Source organism: Cottoperca gobio, chromosome 9 (genome assembly GCF_900634415.1).
Source record: "Cottoperca gobio chromosome 9, fCotGob3.1, whole genome shotgun sequence".
Classification (NCBI taxonomy): domain Eukaryota; kingdom Metazoa; phylum Chordata; class Actinopteri; order Perciformes; family Bovichtidae; genus Cottoperca; species Cottoperca gobio.
The window spans coordinates 10237723-10265047 of NC_041363.1; the positions used below are offsets into that span (position 1 = coordinate 10237723).

Here is a 27325-nt window from a genome sequence, read left to right on the forward strand (position 1 = left end):
TTATGTACTAATAAAATTTATTACAGAACACATTTTATTATATCCCTTAATGAAACACATACTTATTAAATCCACCACAACACATGATTGTCTGGTTTTGTCTTTATTCTTTGTATTATTCTAAACATGAAACAATCAGTAAAGCTTTTAATCAAAATGTAAATTCATTTGTCATGATGTTGGCTTTTAATAAACTATTAGATTAGTAGTTGTGCTTTTATGCTATGTTTGAGATCAATGTAAGATAAAATGGCATTTCTTACATAATAGCAACAGACATGTTGACACAGTAGTCAACAGACTCCCCGAGACCTGAGAACAATTATCAAAAATAATAAAATTGATGATTCCCCTTTAAGTTACGCTTTAAGCACTGATGTCATTGAGATCCAGGACGACACATTTAACAAGGTCTGGTTACACTGATATCTGGAGTGTGTGACCTGTTGATCACATTGGTGTTGTGGAGAGATCAGGAGCAGATCAGATTCTGAGTTTGACAATAATGTTCTGCTTCATTTCATATGGAATAACAAAATACCTGCATTAAAAACATCACGTCACCTGACCAAATCTTCACATCATTTGGGGTTATCAATGTAGGAGAAAGGGCAGAAAAGTATGTGCGTGTTGAGAGACTTGGGTGTGGAAAGGATTACTGTACAGTACTGTAGAGACTGAGAAGAGGAAAAGAAGAGGTGGGGTTTCTCAGTGGTGTGTTTCTATAAAAGCTTCGACTGGAAGTGTTCACGAGACAAGCTGGTCACCCTGCAGCCTGCGTCTATTCTGGGACACATGCCTGGATCACACTGCACAAAGGTAGGGACACTTTTAAGCCTAAAATATGACTATACTTTAGTGAATGTGTGCCTGTTTGATTTAATTAACTAATATTTAAAGAAAATTATAGGTATAAGGTTATGTTAGGTATATTATTCTTAAATCTTAGTGCATTGATTTTGATGGATGATTAATTAAAATTCACTCAGATCCTTGACGATAGTTATTGTTATAGTAGTTATTTTTATATATTTATTGTTGTGCCTTTATTTATATATTTATATTCTTTATTTTTGGGACTGTGAGACCTCCCTGTTTGTATCACACACAGAGGAATTGACAATAAAGTTGACTTTGACATAGTTAGTTACATAGGTACAGTATAACATGCAGTAAATAAAACATTTAAAGAAGTATCTTACTCAAACATATGTGCATTGTATTACTTATAATAAGTGTTGATGTAGACTTAATGTGCTGCTGAGTGACATATTTTCTTCTCTCCTCTCAGGATATTCAAAAGAATATCAACTGTGTCACTCCTGCCACCTACTTCACTGTAAGTCAGTGTTCACAGTTCAGACGTTCTGTGTGTATTTTTATATGCTTCAAACTTGGAATGAAATGTATTTCTAACCGTAACGGTGACTGCAGGAGCTCCTGCCCCTGATGGAAAAACCTAACCTGCCGTCTGAACATGACAACTCTCAGGAAGATGGGAAAGAGAAGGATCCTGTGCAGCCAGGGCCCACACTTCTGCAGAGGTCCTGGACCCGCTTCCTGAAGGGAATCTCCTACTTCTCTGGAGACATGAAGGTGTTTGGAGAATGGATGAAAAGTAAGTCAACACTAATTTCTTACTTACTCTCCTGGCTCACACGAAGGCAGTACAGCAGTGGTATACTGAAGAAGACACTGTTCAATTTGTGCAGGATATTAGAGATAACTTCATGCTGATAACAGACTGTATATATTGAATCCCTATGTCGTGGAAATGTATCATATAGTCTTCTTGTTTTATCTGACATTTGGTCTTACAGTTACTAACCCTGAGTTTTCTCATAGTTGTAATACATGGTCTGATATCCCTGTCTGCTAGTATTTGACAGACAGTGTCCATATTGTCAGGCAATTAGCAGACGGATGTTTCTGTGTACTCAGGGTTAGATTGATTGAATTATTTTAAACGCTTTTGACTCTTCATTAAATAACACCAAAGCTCTAACTTCTATATTTGTTCATTTCTTACTAAGGTGGTTCATTTTTGAATGACCACCATACCCTACACTTCTCTCTGTGCTGCCAAACGATCAACATTCTGCATATTCGTGACTCCACCCTGAGTTCATGCATGTGATTAGTTCTTACTACTTTAGAGTTACACAAGAAGAGATTCGAATACCAGACATTTCATTTATGATATCTAGGCTACATGTTTAAAAGACCAACAATGTGCGACATGTTCATTGTCGATACAGCATTACTCTGTTTCAGTAGAAGAACCAGTTGTCTATATGATATATGCATTATGTGACCTTGAACACATACGCACACAAAGACAATTAAAGCTTGCACCACATTCCCTGTATGAAGCCGTTCAAGCAGCTCTGGAGATATGTCAACGATCTCTGTATGTTCTCTCTTTCCGTCCTCTAGAACAGTTTTTGCTACTGCAGCTGCTGGACTGGGTTTTGCGTGGAGCTGCTCAGGTGATGTTCGTCAACAACCCTCTAAGCGGCCTCATCATTTTTGCAGGCCTCATCCTGCAGAACTACTGGTGGGCCCTCAACTGGCTTTGTGGGAACACTGTTTGCCACCATATCTGCCCTTATTCTGCAACAGAGCAGGTTTGAACAAACTGATATAAATACTAATTTACAGTCCACTGTACCTTAATTCACTCAATATCCCCAAGTGTTTATGGACTGGCTATTAAGCATGACAACAGTGGGCTACTATACATTCTGAGTGAGGGTTAGGTAATGTTTTTACATTGTGTTGTACGGCAACTAATTGATTCTAAAAACTTTTCATTCAGGGGTGCAATAGCTTCCGGGCTGTATGGTTACAATGGCATCCTAGTGGGTCTGCTGATGGCTGTGTTCTCTCACAAGGGAGACTGGTACTGGTGGCTCCTGCTTCCCAATATCTTCTTGTCCATGATGTGGTAAGCAACTAGATTGACTTGAGAAATGACCAAAACACAACATGTAAAGAATTCCCTTTGTGCTGCTGTAATTGGAAAATACTACATTGCTTTACTGCCCTGTTTCTTACTGCTATAGCTTGGTACTCATTAGTAAAATGGTTCCGTGTGAAGGTATGACCTCAAGGTGACCTAGGTGTATATTGTGGGGGAAAGCAGCCAGCCGTTAAGGAGGTAGCCTCGCACATAACGACTGAAACTAAATCTTAACCTGTTACAGCAGTACTTTTCCCTTACCCTTTTCTTGACCGCCTATAGGTCACCTGAAGTGTATAAAGATGAGACCACTCTCGTCACACAGCTCTGATCCTTTCTGCACAAAGCCTTTTTTTTGTTTTCAAAAAAATACTCAAAGACAAACTTAGTATCTTTTGATCATCTTTGCTAACATAATTTCTACCACACTTCCAGATCCAGGGTTCATTAGCCTGACCTGAATTAATCAGTTGTCGATCCAAGTGATTAAAATGATATACTTAAATAGTTAAATATGGATTAAATCTAACAATGGTGATATTGTGTCCTTGTGCTTCAGCCCGATTCTGTCCAGCGCCCTGGCATCTATAAATAGTCGCTGGGATCTGCCAGTGTTCACCCTGCCCTTCAACATCCTGGTGTGTCTCCACATGGTCGCCACCGGACACTACAACCACCACTTCCCCCAAGTCCTCATTCAGCCTCGCTCAGAGCTGCCCAACATCACCTGGGATGAAATCGACGTAGGCAAGGTCAGTGACAGGCCAGGATATGTTTATACATGTTACCTAACACACCTCCCTCTGGGCTGGTACGTTGTAGAAGCATTTCAAGTTGCAATGTTTACAAAGTTGCAAGATCTCAAAGATTCATCAGCTTCCTTGTAGGAACTATTTGTAATTGCATTCCTTCATAATATACGTGCGTACGTGCATTTAAGTTGTGCAGGTGCATGAAAGCTGACAGGAGAGTGATGGAAATCAATCACAGTCTCTACGCAAACCCACAAGAGATTTAATGATGTGGGTTGTAAATTATGCTGTGTTGTGGATCTACAGCTGCGTAACCTTTCTGTCTGTACCTCTTCAGCTGTTCATGTCAGTGCCAGTGGGAATAGGCCAGGTCTACGGCTGTGACAACCCTTGGACAGGAGGAATCTTCATCATCTCACTTTTCATCTCCTCCCCTATCACATGCGCTCATGCTGTTCTGGGATCTTCTGTGGGAATGGTTTCAGGTGAGAGGACCAGACAATTACTAGGCGTCATTCTGTCTCACCGCAATAAACAGCTGACAACAACAAATACATTGTTTTTGCTGCATGGTACATGCTTACAGAATGTGTTGTACTAACAGTGGCTGGTGTAATGTGATCGATTCTGCAGCACTGTGCTTTTGATCTAGAATCTTTTTTTATTATCTGCAAACCTTTCTATTCTCCCCTTTGAGTTTGCGTCATTCATAGTGGTCAGTGTTTACATTCCCCGCCGAGCCAACGTACAGGAGGCATAGAGCACGTGTGGAAATCAGGAATGAAACCTTTGTAAACCTGTTGTGAGGACATCTAAGAAGTGGACCAGTGAAGCTATGGGGGACTTTCAGACGTGTTTCTACTGTACTGACTGGGATGTTCTCAGGACTCATACCAACAGTCGGGTTGAGTACACACAGGTCACAGATTTTCAAAAGTACGCAGCCCCACCCACCCCCATCACCCTGTGTGAATCCTCAGTCGACCACGTGGAGTCCTTCCTCTACCTGGGCTCCTTCATCACCCAGGACCTCAAGTGGGAGCATCTAAAAAGCACAGCAGAGGATGTTCTTCTGCAACCAAGGACAAGGACAGGCTGCAGCGTGTCATATGCTCTGCGGAGAAGGTGATTGGCTGCAATCTGCCATCCCTCCAGGACCTGTACGCCTCCAGCACCCTGAGGCGAGCAGGAAAGGACTGTGGTCGATCCCTCCCACCCTGGAGCCAAACTGTTTGAATTGCTCACCTCTGGCAGGAGGCTGCAGTCCATCAGGACCAAAACCTCACGCCACAAAAACCTTTTCTTCCCGACAGCGACCGGCTTCATCAACAAGGCCTCTGACACAGACTCTAATCTCCTCTCATTGACACTACACATCACACTAACGCCCATCCTTGTGACATCTTTTATGACCTTTCTCATACTCCGTGCTGCACCTTTGAACATGCCAATGACTATTTTGCAGATTCCAGAACAAGACTACCACTTTTAAAACTGCACAGTAATTTGTCATGTTCTTCTTGTATTTCCTTTTGCGTCTATTTAAATTTCTTGTTTTATTTATTTAAATTTTACAATGTTTTTATAATATTTCTACATTTTATCTTATTATACATTTTAATTCTCTTACTGTGTTTTTGTATTCACGATTATACACCAAAACTAACTCCTTGTATGTGTAAACCTACAATAAACCGAATTCTGAGTCTGAAACTAAGTTCAAGCCACAATCAATATGTTCCAACTCCAAGATGACCCCAAAGAATATGTGCAAAATAACCAGGAGGGTCATTATGTATTAAGACAATCAAATCTTAAACTGCATTTGTCACTTCCTTGATGGCTATGATTTCACATTTTGCAGGCTTGGCTCTGGCGGCGCCTTTTGGAGACATTTACTTTGGCCTCTGGGGATACAACTGTGTGTTAGCATGCATTGCTATCGGAGGAATGTTTTACGCTCTCACCTGGCAGGTGCACTTGCTTGCCATCACATGTGGTGAGTAGACACAAACGGGGGAAAAAAGCACTATCTACAAAAAGGAATATAATCCTGACAGGATGATTACATAACATGTGCAGCATTGGCAGCGAGTGAGCAGACATTTGTAATCTATGATCCCACTTATCACAGCACATTATGTCATCTCATGGTATCTCTCTTCTTCCCCTTCTGCAGCTTTTTTCTGTGCATACCTTGGCTCAGCCATTGCCAATCTTATGTCTACGGTAAGATCACATTTTCTCTCACTCTTATTTATATTTCAGCCCATAATAAACAAGTTTCTAACAGCAGCGGGATGTATTTTTCATCTACAGTTTGGTCTGCCGGCCTGCACTTGGCCTTTCTGTCTCTCTGCCCTCGTTTTCCTCCTTTTAACCACGGAGACCAAAAAGATCTTCAAGCTGCCTCTGGCCAAAGTCAACTACCCAGAGAAAAACCTGGTCTACTTCTGGAAGATGAAGAAGCAGGAGAAAATGGAGAAGGCTGAGAAGGACAGGAAAGAGAGTGCGGAGCAGAAGAAAGCCTTAGAGGAAGAGGTGATACTGAATGAGAAAGAATATCTGAGGATAGAGTTTGGAAAATTGGATGAAAATAGAGCTGCAAGTGAGACATCAGACGATGAAAATGAAACGACACACGTCGACAAACAGCAGCGTACGGAAGAAAAAGAAATCCGACACAATGATTTAACCAAGGTCACTCTTGGTAATTAGGAGAGAGAGAGCGAGAGAGAGCGAGAGAGAGCGAGAGAGAGAGAGAGAGAGAGAGAGAGAGAGAGTGAGAGAGTGAGAGAGCGAGAGAGAGAGAGAGAGAGAGAGAGAGAGAGAGAGAGAGAGAGAGAGAGAGATACACACTGATGGAAAATGTATGACGAATGTAATAAGTGTATCTGTAAAGATTCTTCCAGAGTGTTTTGCATTTGTAGTCCAGATGTTTCACTGGACATGTAGCATTTATTTTCTCTGTAGAATATATATTTTTTCAATAAATTATTTTATAATAATCAGCCTCGTCCATGTTGGTTTATTCAGTGTTGTCTAAAAGTAATTATTCAAATATGAAATAATTACAAATAATCTGTGAGATATGCCCTTTGTTAGTATGATCAGCTGTTCTTCTTGTCTGACAAACAGTGTATATAATTTAGTTATAAGGCACAGTCATGGTCCAACATGCAAAGGGCCGAGGAACAAATACTTGAAATCACTTCAAAATCCGGAGACAATATACATACAATGTTTATTATATAGTGTTAATATTATAGCTGTGTGTGTGTGTGTGTGTGTGTGTGTGTGTGTGTGTGTGTGTGTGTGTGTGTGTGTGTGTGTGTGTGTGTGTGTGTGTGTGTGTTTTAGAGAAATATTGTTCGTTGGCCATAAACAAAGCACACCAGCTTTAATCATGCAAAGAACTGTAATTTTAAGTGCAGAATCCGTTGCTGTGAAATCTTATTCTCTGGTGCTTTTAAGCGCAAAAAGAAGTGTGGCCCTAATTCTAGTTTCTAATATAATAATGTATAAATGAGATTGACATGGCACATCTGTATACATTTATTTAAGGAAGCTAAACAAACCAAATAACCTAAAAAGGAGAGAGCGACTGACTGCTCAGGCACCCAAATATATAACTGAGCAGTCACATCAACCCAGGTGTCAGCCATCGCATATATATATATATATATATATATATATATATATATATATATATATATACACAAAGTAATGAACATTGTTGGTGGGAGCCTGAGAGCCAAGATGTTCCTTGCTTCTCTGTAATTGTTGTGCATATGTTGATAAAGACCTTGGATCTTGAATCATTAACAATAGCATGGATTAAAATGTTATCTGATTTCAGCTTTTATTTTATTTGCATGGGTGGCCGAGTAGAGCAAAAACTGTGCACCTGTCACAGGTGCAAGCAGCACGTGTACAAGAGATACACATTTTTCTGCAGTGAAAATATGTAACCCTGACTTTTATAGAAGCTTGCAAGGCCTTCTTCCTCAATCCAAGCCTGCGAGATACATATGAAGATAGGTTTTCTTAGCACAGATCAGATAACCAGGTACAACACAACTTACCAAAAGCTTCCAGAAATGTGTCCAAGAATTGAATGACAAAACTGCAAAGTCTTCCACCTCTGATAGAGAGAAACAGAATAAAGTATCAATAATTTAATGAAATATGTGAATGCTTTATTGATAGTGGCAGCTTGAAGAGAGACAGGAAAGGCAGGGAAGAGAGAGAGGGGATGACATGCAGCAGAGCCGGGACTGGAATCAAACTGCAATAAGGACTCCCCAAAAGATATGTGCATAGAAAGATATGTGCTTATTGGATTTACAGATAATGAGAGAATAATAAGAGAATTCATTTTTTGGTACAGGCCTTATTAATTCTTTAAAGCAAAAAGATTTATAAACTGGAGTAAACAGCTCGTCCTCGAGGTTCATTTTGTTTGGAGCCAAGACAGTCCGACGCCCCAGCCCTCATACTGTAGCTTAATCACGATGTGGCAGCTTTTCAACAAATCGTTCTAATTGCTCTGTGGAAATTCCCTGTAATCTTACACTTACAGTATGACCTGAAGTGACTGGTGTTTGCATGGCTGTTCTGATCTACTGAATACTTCCACAGCATTGTGCACCTCTGCCAGCTCCGTTAGCATTTGTCAGTATAATTTCAGGGCATGTCTTGAAAATGTTAAAACTGATAGTACTAGATAGACATGCTGTACCCCTGAAAATGAACCTGAACAATCCCATTTTCTCCTAATTCTGGAGCTGTGATGATGGTTTAACACGATGCATCATGTGCACACTGACAATTTAAGTTACTGGGCTTCTCTTTAGAAACACAGTTTCAATATCATTCATATGAGTCCAGGACCAACAGCAGACCAGAGCGAAGAAGCTCTGGTTGTGCCACACAACAACAATGCAGTGTCCTGTCAGAGGAGTGGTAATGTAATGTGGGCCATGTTCCTATCCTGACATCTTAATAGATTGCAGGTTATCACACAATCTGAGGCTCAGCCAACCTTATCAGACTGACGGTGGAAAGGCTGCTTTTGTAAAAGTGGTAAGACTATTATGTATTGGTGAGAAAGATTAAAACGCTGCCAATTTAGATTAGATATACTGTATGTATCTTCTCAATATGGGATACTGTCACAGTGTAATGACTTAAATGGCAGCTTTAAAATGGCACAAAACTGCAAATTCAATTCTTTACAAATAAATAGAACTTTAATCCTACTTCATTCAAAAAAATTTGTGGTTTGAGTGATTATTGAATGTTTTTATCGTTATGTTCGTTTATTGTCTGTTTGTAAAATGAGAAGAAGAAGAAGAAGAAGAAGAAGAAGAAGAAAGATGCCACGTCTGTCTAATGCAAACCAAATCTAGCTACGGGTACAAATGAAGTAGCCTGACCTTGAACCTAAAGCTTCACCTCTTAAGTCCTGTATCAAGATCCAGTGTACTTTAAACAACACAACATCAGTACTGAGCAGAATTCTTCACTATGACACTAAAAATAGTATTTTAGACGGATTGTATCACAGCGGTTTCAATCACAAGGCCAGGGTTGAGGCTACTCTTGCACTTCCATTGTGGTTCAGCTGGTGTGCAACGTCTCATCAAACACAGCACAACATCATCAGCTCGCTTAAAATACAAAACTCTGCTGTCACAGGCTTCAGGACATAAATATGTGCAGGCTTGTTCTCAATAAAACTGGAGCAACCACATTTGCTTTCACATTGCTGGTAATAACCGCCATTAGACAGCAAAGGAGAAAGAAAGACAGCAAAAGGAAGAGAGAGAGAGAAGAGTTGAGTTATGACACAGTTTGATGTTGTGTGTGGTAACCCGACACCAATGTCAATGGTTTATGGTTCAAAACAACCCAAATAGTTTACATTTGCACGCAGCCTTCAACAGATTCCAGCAAGACGCACTGACACCACAATTCTTTGCATATCAGTGATCAGACATGACAGTATGTTTGATCTAACATCAATAGATCTCACAGTTCAATCTGATGCCCTCGGAGCTGAAACTGCCGATAGTGTCAACCTAACCTCTTGAGACTGAATGGGGCCAACGTTGATTGCTTGATATGTGTGTGACTCAGGACAGCCTACGTCTTTAGCATCTTCATGGCAATCCGAGTGTGTGTGTGTGTGTGTGTGCGTACGTGTCCAGGGCACAATTAGACTGAGGTCCTGTAAGGTTTCCTGACATAGTGATCTTATCAGAGTTTTTAACCATTGCTTCTCTTTGTTCTTCTATCATAGAAGTATGAATTTATACTTTGAAAACCCTGCAGACTATATTCTCCACATGAGGATTGTAGGAGTTTGCTTGTGTGATTATGCTGATTTGCATTTAGCTAGAATGCTGAGCATAACATAGAGGTGTAAAGTGCATTTACACCAGAACTGTTTCAAAGTGCCGCAACTATTCTTTCATTTATTAAAGATTATTTTGGGGATTTTTGCCTCTAACGGATAGAACAGCCGTAGAGAGACAGAAAAGGGGGAGAGAGAGGGGACAACATGCAGCAAAGGGCCACAGGTCCGATTCAAAACCCCGAGCGCTGCAGTAAGGACTCGGCTCTGGTGCTTTCACTATATTGGGTGAGACTCACAATCAGTTTACTGAATATTCTGATCAGCTTTAATAATATAATTTAAAAGGATTTAGAACAGCGTTGTGACACCTCATAAGGCTTGCAAACATGGGAATTGTGGTTAATGTTTTTAACAATCCCACTGTTATGTTCTATAAACAACAACATGAGAGCTCATCACCTTTATACAAACCATCGACTGTATGTGAAGTGTGTGTGTGAAGCGATTACATACACATCTTTAATTCTGAAGAAACCAAAGATTGCAAATATTTGGAACACTTAAATAAACAGAAATGACAGTGTATGCATTCTAATATGTTTGATATAATAGTTATTTGTAATATATACAAATATACAAGCTGAAAACTCAAATAAAGTTAAGTTATATAAATATCGGAGAAATATTCTTTAAGAGGAAACATTAAATCTCCATCATCGTGTGTGGGTCTCAGAAGTGTCTCATCACGCTCGGTTACAGTCTGCTATGAATGTTATGAAAATAATGTTGGCAACATTGACAAAAAAACACAAGGCTGATAGGTTTAATACAGCATATAACTTATTTATGAATCATACGGACTTCTTTTATTTCCATACAAAGCCCTCAATTGTCTTTATACCTTGTATTGTGCACTTCAGTTAATTGTCCCAGAAAGAAAGCACGAGGGTAAAAAATACTGGCGCTATGATGTCTTCCAGCTGTGTGGCATTCTGCCAAAACAAGTCTGCGGGGAGCAAAACTGATTTTTCTAAAACACACACACACACACACAACATACATGAGCAGAGTAGGAACAGTCTGACACACTGAACTGGATGCACACATGCCTGCAGTTGATTGATATGAAAAATCCCTTTTATAACTAGACTGAAGGATTTCTTTTTCTTTTACAGACTTGATATACATGGATCCCACAACATACGCAAAGTCCTTTACATGCACATTTTAAGAACAGCATATCCACACCATGGAAAACATGAGTGAGAGCCAGTATGCAAGTTTCCAGAAGAGCTAGAAAGACCTCTGGTGGCACAACTGAGAAGCTGCATGTCTCCACTGTGTGTCCTCCCTAGTAGTTGTGATAATAGATTTTTCAAAAGCAACAAACAATTTAAGATTAATCTCTGTTTTCAAATGTGGAGACGCTTGGTTGAACTGGATGAGGAGGAACAGTTATCAACTCGTTACTCTGATTTTTTATTTTTAGTTAAAGCTTTAAATTGAATTGATTGTTTTAACATTTGTAGTTTCCTCTGTAATACGTGCTTTTCTTCTCCGTGTATTTAATTGATTCACTCTGTTGCATGCATGTACAGCACTTAGTAATTGTTTTTAAAAAGTGAATGAATAATGAATAATAAATCGAAGCACAGCAGCATACAGTATGTGCCACACATTGTTTGACATGTACTCTTTGTGTTTCAATAAAAATAGAAAAACCAACATCTTCAGAAAAGAACTTTAATTCATATTTTATTCACATGAAGAGCAACACAGTTACAAAAGCATCAGCAGCATTGTATCCCAGTGCAAAACAACAAAGACGATCTGATTGTGTTTACTGCACGTTATATTCTATTTACAATCCTAACATCCGAACAGCCACATCACGGATTCACCAACCTCCACTGAACCTTGTACCTGAATGACTTCGGCAACTCTTAAAGCTTATTGCAACTGACTTCACACGAAACAGTTACTTTCTAAACAAAATATGATGAAACATAAAAGTCCCAGAGCCTCAATAAAGCTGATTAATTCATCCGATTGCTGGGACATAAAACAGTACCATGCTCTTAACGCGCTACGAGGGACTGGATGGCACGAGTCAATGGCAAGACTTTTAATAAAGTCTGACACGCTCATTACTACTTTATCATTTCTCCCAAGTTTTGAATGCGCAATTCTCTGTCCTGTGATCCTTTATTCTTCTAACCCCCACACCTGGGGAGGGTGTACGCTGCCCTGCCTTCGATACACACTGTGTTTCTTGGTGTGTTTTTCTACCTGCCATCACACTGAGCGGGCCTAACACGAGCCCCCTCCTGGATCCCACTTGTCCCAGCAGCCACTTTGACAAACCAGTATGAGTCGCTAGTGCAGCAACAAACACATGACCCTTTTAAAAGGTTTCCCAAGCGTGCGCAGCGGTGAGGTAACACTACTGGGGATTGGACCAATGTTTGTTGTGACACATTTGAGGAAAGTGTTTTACATAACTGAGACAAAGAGATAATATGACAGAGATGCAAGTCTCGTGAAGATGCTCAAAGACAAATGACTACATTTTCTCAATGATCCTTAATATGTATCGACAGTTATGGAGTGGATAAGTGAGCAGTGCCACTTTTAATAAAGCTCAGGATGAGTGTACAACTCTATTTAAATAAAAATATTGGAACAAAACTCAATAAATATCTAGGCTACTCCTCATTTTTAGGAGCCACAGGACTGGTTAACAATGGAGTAACTTTAAACCTTCATTTGGCGTATGAACAGCTCAACACATTAGTCATGCCCAACATAAATGTTCTTCTATACACTCGGTATCTTCAATATGCACATTAGCCCTTAAAACACAAACATTCATCAGTAAATGACTTCGATCAAGAAATACAGTAAAAGTATTTGACCAAGACGCTTGATCAATTCTATGTATACATTTCCTATTTACACTTTATATACACACACACACACACACACACACACACACACACACACACACACACACAAGACCACACAAAGCAAATCCTAAAATGTTAAAAGAGAAGATGGTTAAAACAGTACAACAGGTTAAAAGGTTGGAGGGTTGAGCATATTTACACTATAATAACAAGTTCAGTGACCGCACTGCAGGCAAAATAAAACGTGTCGATCGCAGCTAAACTGGCCTTATGACTGATAGAAGAAGAAAGAAAGAAACATTTGGCTCCAGTGTGCACTGCCTGCTCTCACCTAAGACACATTGGTTGTTGATTTAAACCTGCGCCGTTGTGCAGTACGCCATCTAGTGTACACAGTGGGAAGGTTTTTTCAGTACATTCAATTGATGAAAACACATGTTTGGTATTATAAGCTATCAATCAACCAACCAACCAACCAATCTTCTAGTTTAATCCGGACTAAAATGCTTCCGGTTGCACTAGAGTTCAGAATGGCAGGCAGCTATTTCGTAACACGGCGATACAAGGTCAGTTTAATCCCAACAATGTTTCCCCTCTAAAAGTACCGGTCATTCCAACTTCATCACTGAGGAATCCCTGACGGCTTCATCAACACATATCAGACGATGTGAGAGAAAGTCCAGGACCGACTGACTACATACATACACAGTAATGTTGACATTCTTCATACTTCTTCTTTTTCAAGTGGCCTAACACAGCTCATACAGTTAAGTGCCTGAGAGCAGGCTGAGCGAAAGGAGTGTGGGTGAAGCGTGATTGTCTTCTCAGGCATGAGGTTTAGATGAGAGCCGCAGAGGAGAGGTTTGGTCGACAGCATAAAGTGTAGAGTGTTTTGTGTCTGACAATTTCCTGTCAGACGCACAATCAGAGCCACCCTGAGCAAATACAACTCACAGGACCAATCTCGGAAAAATCTAACACCTTGTCCACCCGAGTAGAGCAAATCCTCTGGCCCGGTTAAGAGACACAGTCCTACAATAGTGCAAACACTGCTGTTGTTTTGACGACTCGCCACCGTTTCCCTGTCAGTGGGGCGATGACTGGATGGCACATCCGTATTAGAGCCATTTTTGGAGCATGGACAGGTTTTTGTCCATCCAGCGCTGGTTCAGCTTGATGGTTTCCAAAGCTTCCTGCACGCTCCTCATCTGAGAGCCGCGCTCCTTCAGACTGGAGAAGAAACCCTGAATCTGCACGACACACACACAAACACACACACTGAGATGTTAGCCAGATAACTTGGCATATCACATTGACACTATTCTGTAAACTGTTAATATCTGGCCACAAACAAGTGCACAGACCCTTTAAATACGCTTCCAGGGTAAATAGGCCTGTCATGATAATTATGTCATCGACTTATCGTTCCCAGCTCCGATTTAGGAACATTTTGGGTTTAAGCCGAATGAGAGAGGAGTGTTGTTGTCGTTGCTAATATCGGACTTATAGCTGATATGTTGTTAGTGTATTTCTGGACTGGCAGTATGTTGCATGTTAGGGGATGAATGACTCTCTATAACCCTGTGCCATATGTTTAATATTTATTCACTGCAATATTTGTTAACAGAGCGCGAGAGTCCATTGTATTTATTGTTTTGATTGTGTGATTTAATTTTATATATGTTTTTTTATTTATTTAGGATGTTTTAATATTTGTTTTTCATATTCCAATACCGATGTCTAAATATACTTAAGAATTAAATGTTCATTGTTCTTTGAAAGGGTGCGCTTGCATTATTATGCTATAATATTATCATTACATCAGTGGCATAAAATAGTCTTAAAATGACTAATATAGTTTTTTGCAATTATTTCTGGGACAATATATCGTCCAACCAAAGTAATTATCATAATAGGCCTAAGGATACATTTATTCCATTAAAAGAAACATTGAAAAACATACTTGATCAAGGTGTGCCTGTGTGGAGAACTGAGAGGTGGCAGACTTGATGATTGCCTGGATGGCGAAGGAGCCCACAGGGAACCTACAGACAAAACCCCCAAAACACTGACGTTGTTCCATCTGATCATTTTCATGTGTAATAATATCCTTGTATGAAGCCGACAGCGACCACTTACTTCTCGATGAGTCGGTCCCAGTTCTCTTGTATGAAATCCCAGGCAAACAAGTAGCCGGTGAAGCCTCTACACACAGTGCTGATGACTAAAGGCAGCTCCTGCGTCTGGATGATATCCCCCCTCAGACCTGCCTTTAGAATCCTAGACAGACCATAATAAGTGTTCAAATGCTGTTCAGTGCATGAACAACACTGACACTAAAGAATTAATTGTTTGTCAAGCCCTTTAAATCGCTGTTATAAGAATTATAACAGCAACCAAGATGAAAAAAACTTAAGCAACACATTTCATATGTACAATATAATAATATCATGAGAAGTGTGGCACTTAAGAAAATGAAATCTTAAAACAAATATCAAATATTGGAGTAGGAGGAGATTTCTCAATTATAGTGGAATTGGATCTTAATGAGAAACATGCACCACTTCTAGAGAAATACACCAGAAAATATATATATATATATTTTTTGTCACTAAAAAACAGGTGCAACACTGTATCTGTTGCACATAATGATAATGATGTGCTACTTGAATTGCATACAGCTCAAGTTGAGACCATTTTGGTTATTTTCAAGTGTAATTTGTCAAGAAATAGTTTTCAGGGTGGGTCAGTAGCCTCTCAGTGGAATTGTAATGTCCTGAGAGTGAATGCTTTGAACATTTAAAACATTGCTGCTCTATTTCGCAGTCAAGGCATGTTCCAATTAAAATAAATCTCATTTTAATAAGTGCATTAGATTATTCTGTCTTACAGCTTTACAAATGAAATTGACTTAATCAGTTGAATGTATGCTTTAGAAATCATGAGTGGGGAAGGAAAGATGTTGATGCTCGATCCTGGCCAGAAGCAAACACACACACACACACACACACACTTACCAAACTATACGCCGTGCGTCCTGAGTGGATGCTAGGCCCCGTAGCATCGTTCGCTTCTCTGCATCATAAGTGGCATGTTGGTACATGTTGAGCAAAGTCTCCCAATCTTCATTTGATTGACCAGCCACAGTGAATACAACTGGCTGCAGATCACCTGGGATCCTACAGGAAATATAAAGATGCAATCTTATTTTTAGGTTAAAAGTTCACTGCCTACAACTCAGATGGAAGTCACATCTCCCCATCCCTGCTAAAGATGGTCTCTATCTCTCACCCTGCCGTCGCTGTCAATGTGACCCAGAAAAGACACAAAAATAAATTGTGTTATGCGTACCGTGAGGTCCCATTGGAGTCGACACACTGTTTGAACAGCTCTTTGGCTCGGTGAATGCAGTTTTCCTTGATCCAGACCGCAGGCCGTCCCCAGCAGGGCAGCGCGCAGCTCCTGCTTAGACACGCTCTCCTCCTCCTTCCATGTCTGGTTGTCCATCAGAGAACCAAACTGATGCCGAATATAAGTCTGTTGTATGTAAGAAAAACAATTAGGGACGCGTTAGTACACAGAAAACACTGCACTCAGTTCAGAAGAATGAATGCATTTTGCACAGACTTGGGATGTTGGCTTGTATCCTAGATGTCCTGATACAACAATAACTAAAACTCACCAACATCTTAACTTCTCAAAGGTTCAATGTGTAATTCCAAGCCACCCGCTCCAGAGAACTAGGGGGTAGTATTTCTCTAAACTGGGCCCATATAATCTCTAATGTTCATATTATAATGTAGTAGTTTTCATATTTATTGTATTCTAGTTGAATATGTATATAGTGTATTGCATTTACTCCTGTGTAATGCCTGCACAACACACTGCTATCTTATAATCCTCACGTGGAGCTTATCCCCGTGTGCGTACTGGGGCACTAATGTTAACCGGGGGCTGTTAGTCAACACTGTTACCTCTTCACATTCTGTTGATAATGTTCGGTCATTGTTTTAATGTTTTATGTTTAAATTCTGGCGTCTCTTAGACACTGAACCTTTAAATAAAGTCAATCCAGATATGAAAATGTGTTCGACAGAAATGTGCCTTAGTATATCTTTATTCCCAAAAGATAATGTGACCTACATCACTTACGTGTGTGTGTCTGTGTGTGTGTGTCTGTGTCTGTGTCTGTGTGTGTGTGTGTGTCTGTGTCTGTATCTGTGTCTGTGTGTGTGTGTGTGTGTGTGTGTATACCTTCATGCGGGCTGCAAGACTGTGCTCTTGTCTTTTGTCAAGCAGCCGGTAGATTACATTGAGCTGTAACAGGGCCTCTGTCACAGGAGTAGTCTCAGTTTCATTGGTCATGTACTTCAACAGGTTGAGGACTTGGTGAAAGGACACACGTCCCAGTCTGTTAAAAACACAGGACAGTGAAGTCAGGACAGGAATTGGAATATACTCCTCTACTTCAGTTTCTCCTCGTCACTGAATGCAATTAAAAAGAACAACTATTTATACCTGGAGAGAGCAAAGATGTTGTGTATGAGCGAGGCACGATCGTCGCTTGTAAGAACACCGACATTGTCGTTCAAAGCCTGTATCAGAGCAGCCCAGCCCTCGTCTCCGTAGTGGACGATGTAGAAGCCCGTGTTTCTGTAGTTCAACTTCAGCCACTTCACACTTTCTGGTACGTCCTTCAGAGTCCCTGAAAACACACACAAAAGTGTACCATTTGACACAGCACGCGACTCTTGACTCTTCACTTGATGTTGCAGGTCAATACTTTGTTTTACCTGACTTGGTCTTCAGATTGAACATCTGCCTGCACTCAGGGGCCGAACTACAGTTGTCAGTTACATACGTCACTGGAATATTCCACAAGCTAAAAGAGTGCAAAATACAGTTAGCGTTGTGGTGTTTCTATGGTGTGTGTGTATGTGTGTGTGTGTGTGTGTGTGTGTGTGTGTGTGTGTGTGTGTGTGTGTGTGTGTGTGTGTGGTAACCTAACTCACTTGGAAGTATGCATTGCATTGTCAGATGTGAGGAGGAAGTGCTCCTGTGTGAGGGTCACTTGACCTCCCTTGCGGCTTACAGTGACCAATGGGAAGCCTTTCTGTGACGTCCATGAGCTCATCATCTCTGACACATTCTGGTGCTGCGCTGACACTTCAACCTGCGGACGGGAAGAGAAACTCAGAGTCTGTGCAGTACAATGAAGTGCACATTGGTTTGTTTTCCCTAAAATATGAAGATTATTGAGGGAATGGTCTGAAACTTTGCAGCTGTATTCTGAAGACTCGTGGTAACAATTATAAATGTTTAAATCCAAACCCACAGAATATTAACAATGCAAAATAATTCTCTGTGTTCATCAATTATGTGCTGACACGCAGTTTACGTCAAGATGTATATTTTAGCCACATGGCTGGCTGACAGATTACGGAGGGAAGTTAAATGTAGCAATGAACTCATGTGTGCTGTTCATAGCAACACAAACAAACTAAAAAGACACACACAAACCTGCGTAAGACAGTTCCAGAGGTCGTTGGTGTCCGTGTTTAATCCACTGAACTGTTTCAGGTATTGAATGATACCCTTTCTGAACTGTTGCTCCCCTGGCAGGGAGGCGTTCAGCATCAGCAGAATGGACGCACCCTGGAAGACAGAGTCACAAAGCATCTGGGATCAAACCCGAAACAGAGCGCCAACTACAGTAATAACAGAATGTGAAGTGGAGGAGAAAGATGTCTCTCTGACGTAACCTGCTGGGTGTTACAAATTCCGTGAATGGATGCAAATGTAATCTATTCATCGAAGTATCATAGAAAATATAATTTAGAAAAGTGTACCTTTTCATAGGAGACGGAGTCGAACATCTCTTCCACCTGTTCCGGTGTGTTGACCTCAGTCGACACAGCGTGGGTGGAGTTTAGAGCATCTTTATCCAAGGCTCTGAAGCGTACTGCCAGGAACAAGTTACCCTGCAAACAAACGCAGGATTTACTGTGAAGGCACACCATGAAGCACCCAGACTTTATCTGCTTCAAAATATGTGAGGCAGGTGTGTGAACTTACAATGTCCAGCTTGGGCAACACGGTCTGCAGCGACATGTACTGCATGTAAGTGGCAAAGCCTTCGTTGAGCCACAGGTCATTCCACCAGCTCATCGTTACCAAGTTTCCAAACCACTGCAGCACAGCATCAGAGACAGATTAGGACCCGACAGCAGCGTATTCACTGTTTCTGCTGCTTTTCACAGACACATTAGGTAAACTCAATAATACCTGATGAGCGAGCTCGTGCGCTACGACGGAGGCAACTACTTGTTTTTCCAGAGAGGAGTGCTGGCCCACCAGCAGGCTGGTCTCTCTGAAAGTGATGAGTCCCCAGTTCTCCATGGCTCCTGCCAGGAAGTCTGGGATGGCTACCAAGTCTGACAAAAGAGAATATTGGGGTGTGTTAAAAAGGAAGAGAAGGAAATAGTGCGTTCTTACACCTTGTGTGAAACATGCTGTTTGTACTCACCTAGTTTTTTGAGGGGGTAGTTAATTTCAAAGAAGTCATTGTAAAACTCCAGCAGTTTGGAGGCTGTGTCCAGAGCATATTCAGTATGCTCCATCTTCACTGGCACAGAGTACACAGACACCTAAAACACACAGATATATATCTACACATCAAGAGAGTTTAGCAGCACAAACACAACCTTACTGAATACTAAAGTACAAATGTACAGCCTGCACGGAAGGAGTCACAGTTGTGTCGGACCTACCAGAGTATTGGAGACGTTTCTGCTGATCGGCGTGAAGTTGGCAACGACAAAGGCCACCAGGTAGGTGCTCATGTTGACACTGGTCTTTTCAAACTCATCTTGAATGAGGCCATTGACAAGTGGCGTGCTTTTAGCCTGAAACACAAAGCATACGTGCAACATTACCACCAACCAATAAGCACGGCGTTGCAAGCAAAAACAATACATGGTCTGCTCGTTTGTGCCCACGCTAAGAGATTACGAGTCACACAGGGAGCAGGAGAAACCCAAGAGTTCCTCAAAATAAGAAGTGAGTGACAGGACATACTGTAGTGTTGTACTGTGTGTGTGTATGTGACACACATTACATTATTGGTCAGCTGCAGTTGGGAAGCCTAGCATGAAGCTGTGCACGCTGACCAAGACTAAAATAATTTCAGGTCATAAACTCCCCAGTGAACATGCCAATTTCTATTTCAGTGGGTACATACTGCTAGCATAATGCTAGTAACCCCGGGCATCACATTGAGTCTGTCGATAGGAAACATCTGTGCTAAACTAGTAGCACTGAGATCAGACACAGAGACTCTGTTTATAGCTTCCTAAATGAACATTCTTCAATAACTATTTGACCATTATTGGTACGTCCAGGAAGAATCTACGTGAGGCGTTTCAACACGTGTTAACTTGTTGTTAGACTCAATTATTTTGGCAGTACCTGAGGCATGTTGGACAGAGTCATGTAGTGTGTTTTCCGGCTGATTTTAATCAGGAAGGTGGCTTTGAAAGATGGTTCATCAAAGCAAGGAAAGGCCTTCCTCGCTGATAGTGGCTCGAACTGGGTTGCGGCTAAAATCCTGGTGACAAGAGAGAGATGGTCATGCTGACGGAACAAATTAGACAAATGCTGTGAAATGAATGAAACAGCCTCCATTTTTATTTTTACAGCACTGCTTTGTTGGTGTCTGGTCATGAGGTCAGAAGATCAGCTGTGAAGACACCCACTCCTCCTTACCCTGCAGCACATCCTTCAGCTGTTCTGAAGTACTTACGCAGCCAGCTAGTGAAGTGTACCTTTTGTTTCCATCTTTATCAGTGTATGAGCTGTTGTAGAAACCATCGTAGTTGTGCGAGAGGTTGGCAGAGTAATCCAGGGTCAAAACACAGAACTGGCCTGCCTTCAGCTCCTCAGTGAACTGAACAGCTATCTGCTGTCGGGGTTCGTACTCCAGGACAGTCACTTCTCTGGCCTCCCCTTCACCCAGCTGTTAGAGAGCACGTATTGGTTAACAACTAGCAGACAAAACAAGAATTTTGTTCAAGCACAAATTGTATAAAGTTCTGTACATCTAGTCAGAATAACAACTACATCATCTAAACTCCCCACACCTTCTTAAACATCAATGTCAAGGACTTTTCAAGTACTTTCCAGGCTCAATTCCCTCAAATGCAAGGACCCAACACGGCAAACTTTGAGACACGAACACTGAGAGTTTTTATAATGAGAACTAGCTGACTTTACAGAAACTCAGACAATAATTAAAAAAGAGAGAAAGGCTTGAATGTGTGAACACTTCTCAACTGTGCTGTGTTACAGTGTTCCAACACAGCAAAACGACGAGTAAATCCAAAATAACTTCAATTCTTGCATCAAATATATCAATTCAAGCACTTTTAATGACCCAAGTCTATTCATGTCCTGTTAACCCCCTTCCAATCCCACCTTGAATGTAGCTTTGGTGAAGTTGAGTTTAGCACTGTGCAAGACAATGCGCTTGGTGTTGTGAAGCACAGACATGTTGATGACGGTGGAGCCGGTGAAGGTCATGTCTGAAAGGTCAGGGTTCAGGGTGAGGTCATAGCTCAGAGGACGTATGCTGTGAGGCAGCCGGAGCTCTGTCCATGGAAACAGTTCGCCATTTGTGGATATGGGGGACACTGGCACTAACGGAGTTGTCTGGTTGGTCTTTCGACATCCCGCCTGCAGAAGGATGGAGGGTTTGGGGTCAGACGGGGAAAGGGGCACGACAGAGAAATTAAAAAGGGAGCTAAGTGAAGTGTCATTACTTGCATATGTTTATAGTAAACCTGTTTATTCCACATATTGATATATTATTACAGTACACAGTATTTTATTCCACTGTACATTATTTTAAACTCATGACATAATGTGTTGAAAGAGTCATGTTTAGCTATTTACACATGATCACAAAACCTGCTAAATAGAATTAGTATTATATAATATTGTTCTTACCTTGGTAAAGGTGCATCCAGGTAAGAAGTACAGTACCATGGTCATAGAGGCCACTATCACCAGGAATAACACACATACAACCAATGTACGGGTTGAGGGTCGTGAACACGTCCTGGGACCAAAAGAAAGTTAAACATTACTAACTTTGACAAAGTTACACATTCAGGGTGAAAAGAAGCAGTAGTGTTTATGAAAAATCTGTAGATGGTTTTGTTGTGAGAGACAGAAAGTATGGACATAAAGCTTCAATTCAGTTCTTGGACTAAAACGCTTTTTCATGCACATTAACCTGAAGGTTGGCACTTTTTTTTTCTTTAACTGCATCCTGCAGGAAGCTTCACTATATTATCTGTGGAAAACTTGAACATGCAGTGAACTGAAACTGCAAACAAGTTGTAATATAATTGAATGTAATTTAGGCAGCTAGGGTGGAAAAAAGCCAGATCTTTTCAGAATGGTGTTTCATACAAACAAAAATCAATCAAATCTGTTGTCTTCTTCGCTTGCCTTGATCGTTAAGTCTGGCGATGTTGCCGGTTCCATGAGTGAAAGAGTTTGGTATTTGAACACACCTTAAGATGTTATTCTAAGCACTCCATTACAGCACCATGTGGTATTGCCTTTTGGCATTTTTCTTAAACTGGATTTGCTTTCTTTACACCGCAACTGTAACCACAATGTTTCTGAAATGAGCCGGAATGTAGCTAAGTGCAAGCTGTTCACCTGAACCTCCACTACCTTTTATGATCCTATGCAAATCTTTGTCAAAGATGAGGTCATGGAAGAAACAGATTTGGAATTGAGCCCACAGAGATTACACACTGTTTGAATAAGTTTATTACTTCCATCTATAGTTATTGGCTCAGTGAGGCTTAAACCATGTCAATATGTGCTTCCAAGAAATTACTAAAATTCTTATTTTATAATATTTTTGATATATTTATTTTATATGGACTTTTTAGAAACTTAAATAAAATGTTAGAATTAATTCACCTGAATAAAAATTCAACATTTGTACATCACCAGACTAAAATACTAATCACAGAGGTATTGCATATGATAATACATGATTTCGTAAGCAGCACTGCTTTGAGAAAAAAATGCCAGAAGGCATACTTTTATTTCTATTTTTATGCCAACATACTGCACAGCATCCCAAATTAAGACCTTTTCAGTGCATTACCTTGGTGGAGCCTGTCGGGTGTAAGGTGAAGAGCTGGGTCTGTGAGCAGAGCTGCGGTTCATGAAGGACATGCCCAGCAGACGGGCTGAAGACTCACAGTCCTCCTCATCCTCGTCCATGTCATTCTCTCCCAGGCCTCGCACAAGCAAACGGGAGGTACGAGGCTCATACGCCGCCTCATCTGGGTCAAGAGCAGGAAACGTCTGCAGAGAGCGTGCACAGTACACTCGTGTTATTCTCCAGTTAAGCTGTGCAGCGTTTCCCGTATAATGTTAATAACTGGATTGCCTTTACAGGTAAATTAATTAGCAGAGGGTAAGATGTGTGGAGGCGGTGAGGAGAGTGAGGGCGGAGACAGAATTCGGCGAGGATTGCGGTTGATGCAGAACATAAAAGGGAATGAAAATTTAGGAGAGGGTTCAGTGTTTCCCCTAGGTTTACTGCTTTGTCTCCTTTCCTCCGCTCTGATTGTAGGTGTGTGTTTGTGTGTGTGTGTGTGTGTCGGGTGTGCAGCCCCGCCCTTCGCAAAACAGAGCGGAGGAGAGAATGTGAATGTGAAAGTAGACGGTACACACTGAAGCGTGCACATAAATGAGATAAATAACATCAGCGTTTAGTTTATTTAATAAAAGAGCACCTGTTCAATGTGAAAAGTGAGTTATGAATATAAAAATAAATATATATAAAAAAAATTAAACTATAAAAAACCCTTGAATTTCAGGGGGGGCACGGGGCTCCGTTGGGGAAACACTGGGGTTTGTTGGGTGTCAAGACAGCAAGGGAGGACAGATGTAGCGGGGATTGGGGATGAACTTAAGTGTGTAACACTTTCTTTATGCTACTTTATGATGCAGTATGTCTGTAGTGACAGAAGCTAAATGGGGAAAGTGGGTCAATGTAGCTCTGAAGAGAAGGATACAGTATCGGCATTATGATTAAATTAAGTTCCTTTTTGTTATTCTCACAATTTTGTTTATAGATAATTGCAGCTGACAGATCTACGTACAGCATGTGCAGTGGAAGATACTCTGAACTTGAAGCATGCAAATGAGCATGATTGGTTACCCACAAGTGTTGGTCAACCTTGAATTATCTGATCCTTATTTATAATTGCCTTGATCTAGTCACATCAGAGTTACAGAGAAAACACGCACATTTGCTTTCTGAGAAACGGAATTGACTTGTCCTTAAAACGAAGGCATGCATGACATAAAATGACATGAGCATACCGGAAACGCAGCGGAGTCTTTGGCCAAATCCACAACGTCAGGCTCTTCTTCAAACATGCTGTTCTCAATCATGTTCCTCGGCAAGTTGGCCCGGTCTGCAACACACAGAGGAAAAAAAGAGGAAATGAGAGAAAATTATAATTGTATACGTTGACACAATCACACAGTACTATAAGTTAACATATGTGCTGCGATTTGTTTTTTCTGAATTTTCCAAAGAAGGGTTGGGTTGGGATTTTTCAACACAAAGGATCGGTATTGTCACCCAATGTGCAGGCAACATGAAACCTTGTTTAACCAATCACCCACTGGGTTTCTTCAATTTCCTGTTAGTAAACCTTCTACAGCATTTCCTGGTGCTTTGACCTACATAGAATGGGAATCAGGCTGGTGAGAAAGCTACCAAATATGTTAAGACAGAAATGGCTGTATATCCTTCAAAGTTCATTCATTCAACTCAATCATTCAAGTGCCTTAAAAAAAAACAGGACGAAGCACATACAATTAATATTCATCATCTGTTCATGTCACATACTACTGCAGTTTATAAAAACCTGCCTTTTCACAAACTAATCAGCGCCTAAAGCATCATGACATGAGAAATGCCTCGTCTTACAAAACCAATGTGATTTTCTGGAAGCCTCAAAACTTCTTGGAACAATCAGAGGTATGTTCAACTTCCTAATTTAATAATAGCGAAAGTAGAAAAATGCTAAGCGATGCAAGTCTCCCATTTTGCTTCACTTTTCATTCGTGGTTTTGCAAGCTTAAGACAATGAATTTTCAGTCTCAGTTGGTGAAGGATTGGAGTGGAAAGCACAGAGAGACCATTAACACTTACTGAATACACAGTGCTCATACAGAAACAATGATACCAAACAAAGTTGAACTTTAGCTTCCCAAAGGGAAGACAAGAGGCCAGAAATGCATGAGGGGAATGTAGTTCCTGTACAGTGTTTCTGATAAGACTGTAAGGTCTGTCACCGTGTCCCTGTCTGGACCACATTGCTGTGTTATGAAGGTCTATTAATAAGCTAAGAGCTAAGTAGTGGGTAATGTGTAATGTGCAGAGCAGGATAACATCAAAAACTATTTCCATAAAAACACATTGACCTTGATTAATAATAATCTTATTGTGACATTATAATGAAAGTTATTTCATGCAAGCAAAATGACCTGCAGTTGATATTAAGGTTTATTATAGAGACTACAATTAGAAAACACGCCAGGTAGATGAGAACAACCAACTCCTGTACTTTCTTCAAGTGTGTTCAAGCTATGTAAATACAGCAGCAGAGCAAGTTTATCTGCTGACTGCACTCATCCAGTTTTACTCAAAACATTTATCAACCCTTCCTTAGACTCCCAGAAATATAGTTAAATATATGCGTCTGAGTTTAACAGGTGTGTCCACTAAATTCAGGCCAGGTAAGACTAGACAACAGACACACTACATAGATGCAGAGTGCTGTGCCACAACTGGTTGGTCGGTCATTAAAAGCGTAAGGGCAGTAGGCCTCTGCTTCTGTTGTCTCGTCCTTATCTGATCGAAATATGATTGCGAAATGGGGCTGTGCGCTTTTATCAAAAACACCACAATCAAGCACACACAGAAGAAGAAGAAACAGGAAGTCTAACTGCTGTGATTTGATGATTGCTTCTTCCAGGTTGAAACCAACCTTGAATAAAATATCATCCACCCAGGAGAACATAGTGTGTGCACTGGGCTTTTTGTTTGTTTTAATAAAGCTATAGCAGAGGTTGTAAAGCAGCTGGTTGCTGGTTGCCAGAGTTGAGCTGAGCATGACTTATCTCTCCACACCAAGACAAAACATAGTTATTATCAAACCAACAGGCTCAAACATGGCAAACCGTGCTGCTGTGTTTTAACAAACGACATGAGTCTGAACAGTGGCTATAGTTCTGACAAGACAGCCATTGTTTGAGCTATTGAGAATATGTTATTAGCTGTTTTCAGTTAAAATAAAATAAAAACTTTACATGAATAAACAACAAACAGCCCATCCTGCGTTTTGCTTACAGTTTTGTGCAGTAAAATGTTATCATGCCACTGCAGGACCGTCAACAGACTGATACTGCGATTAAGTAAGCCTCTGGGGATCCATCAACAGTGAAAAAGAAACTAGTCACTCAGAAAACATAAAGGTTTCGCTTGTCAAAAGTCAAACCCACCCCTCCCAGCATGTGTCCTCGGGTGAATGTCACTCCCAGTGGGCTAATGTCCTGTTAGTTATTAGCTGGCCTGCTGCTGTTAGCTTGTTGTTACTGTACTACCATCTGTTTTCCTTACCTGAACTGTTACTGTCAAATGGATCCATTGTAGTTTATCTCAAACAGCTCCTCGCGTCCAAAACAAGGGAACACGCAGCTCGACAGACGTGAGGTTTTCCGAGCTGGCCACAACCCACCGCAGGGTATCAGCCTGTCCTCACTGCTCTAACGTTAGCTACGTATGAGCTAGCTTAGAAATAGCAAACTTCTGAATATTGTAACTGACTGAAAGACATTCAGTTAGCTAACGTTAGCTGATGACCATAACTTTATCACCTATAGCTGTTTAGTAGACTAAAATGTGAATGCTTCCAGATTGTCTAAAAAGTCGAACCTTACGCTGAAAATATGTAAACAAATCTTACTCTAACATGCTCGGTGAACTAACGAATGAGCAAATGACACTTTCCTTCCTCCCCGACTCTTGTTGACAATCTCTCATCAAATCACAATTCTGACATCCTATTGGATGTTACTACCAGGGGGCGGGGCTAGAGAATACGAGACACATACGCCAACACACACTAACATGTTTTACTGTACTCATGAGGACATTCATAAGGTTAACCTTTTCTAAGGTTAACATTGTCATGCTTGACTTCAACCCTTACCCCAACCTTTACCTTTTTATAGTTTC

The 27325-nt window shown here is 40.8% G+C and overlaps 2 protein-coding genes across 2 annotated transcripts; one reads left to right on the plus strand and one right to left on the minus strand.

The window, feature by feature from the left end:
- The first annotated feature begins 474 nt into the window (after positions 1-474).
- On the plus strand, positions 475-6725 carry slc14a2 (solute carrier family 14 member 2). The gene is given in 11 exon segments (XM_029439823.1): positions 475-819; positions 1292-1339; positions 1435-1618; positions 2437-2570; positions 2572-2627; positions 2819-2947; positions 3522-3714; positions 4052-4199; positions 5579-5713; positions 5894-5943; positions 6034-6725. Coding segments are annotated over 11 exon segments (1500 nt in total). The 5' UTR covers positions 475-795; the 3' UTR covers positions 6433-6725.
- Positions 6726-11802: 5077 nt separating this feature from the next.
- On the minus strand, positions 11803-27087 carry lnpep (leucyl/cystinyl aminopeptidase). The gene is given in 23 exon segments (XM_029440022.1): positions 11803-14231; positions 14945-15026; positions 15121-15261; positions 15999-16160; positions 16333-16397; positions 16399-16518; positions 17236-17392; positions 17500-17686; positions 17775-17863; positions 17994-18154; positions 18502-18636; positions 18831-18962; positions 19057-19170; positions 19267-19415; positions 19508-19628; positions 19752-19886; positions 20449-20587; positions 20805-20995; positions 21454-21711; positions 21985-22096; positions 23168-23370; positions 24397-24491; positions 26708-27087. Coding segments are annotated over 23 exon segments (3108 nt in total). The 5' UTR covers positions 26736-27087; the 3' UTR covers positions 11803-14099.
- Positions 27088-27325: the final 238 nt, after the last annotated feature.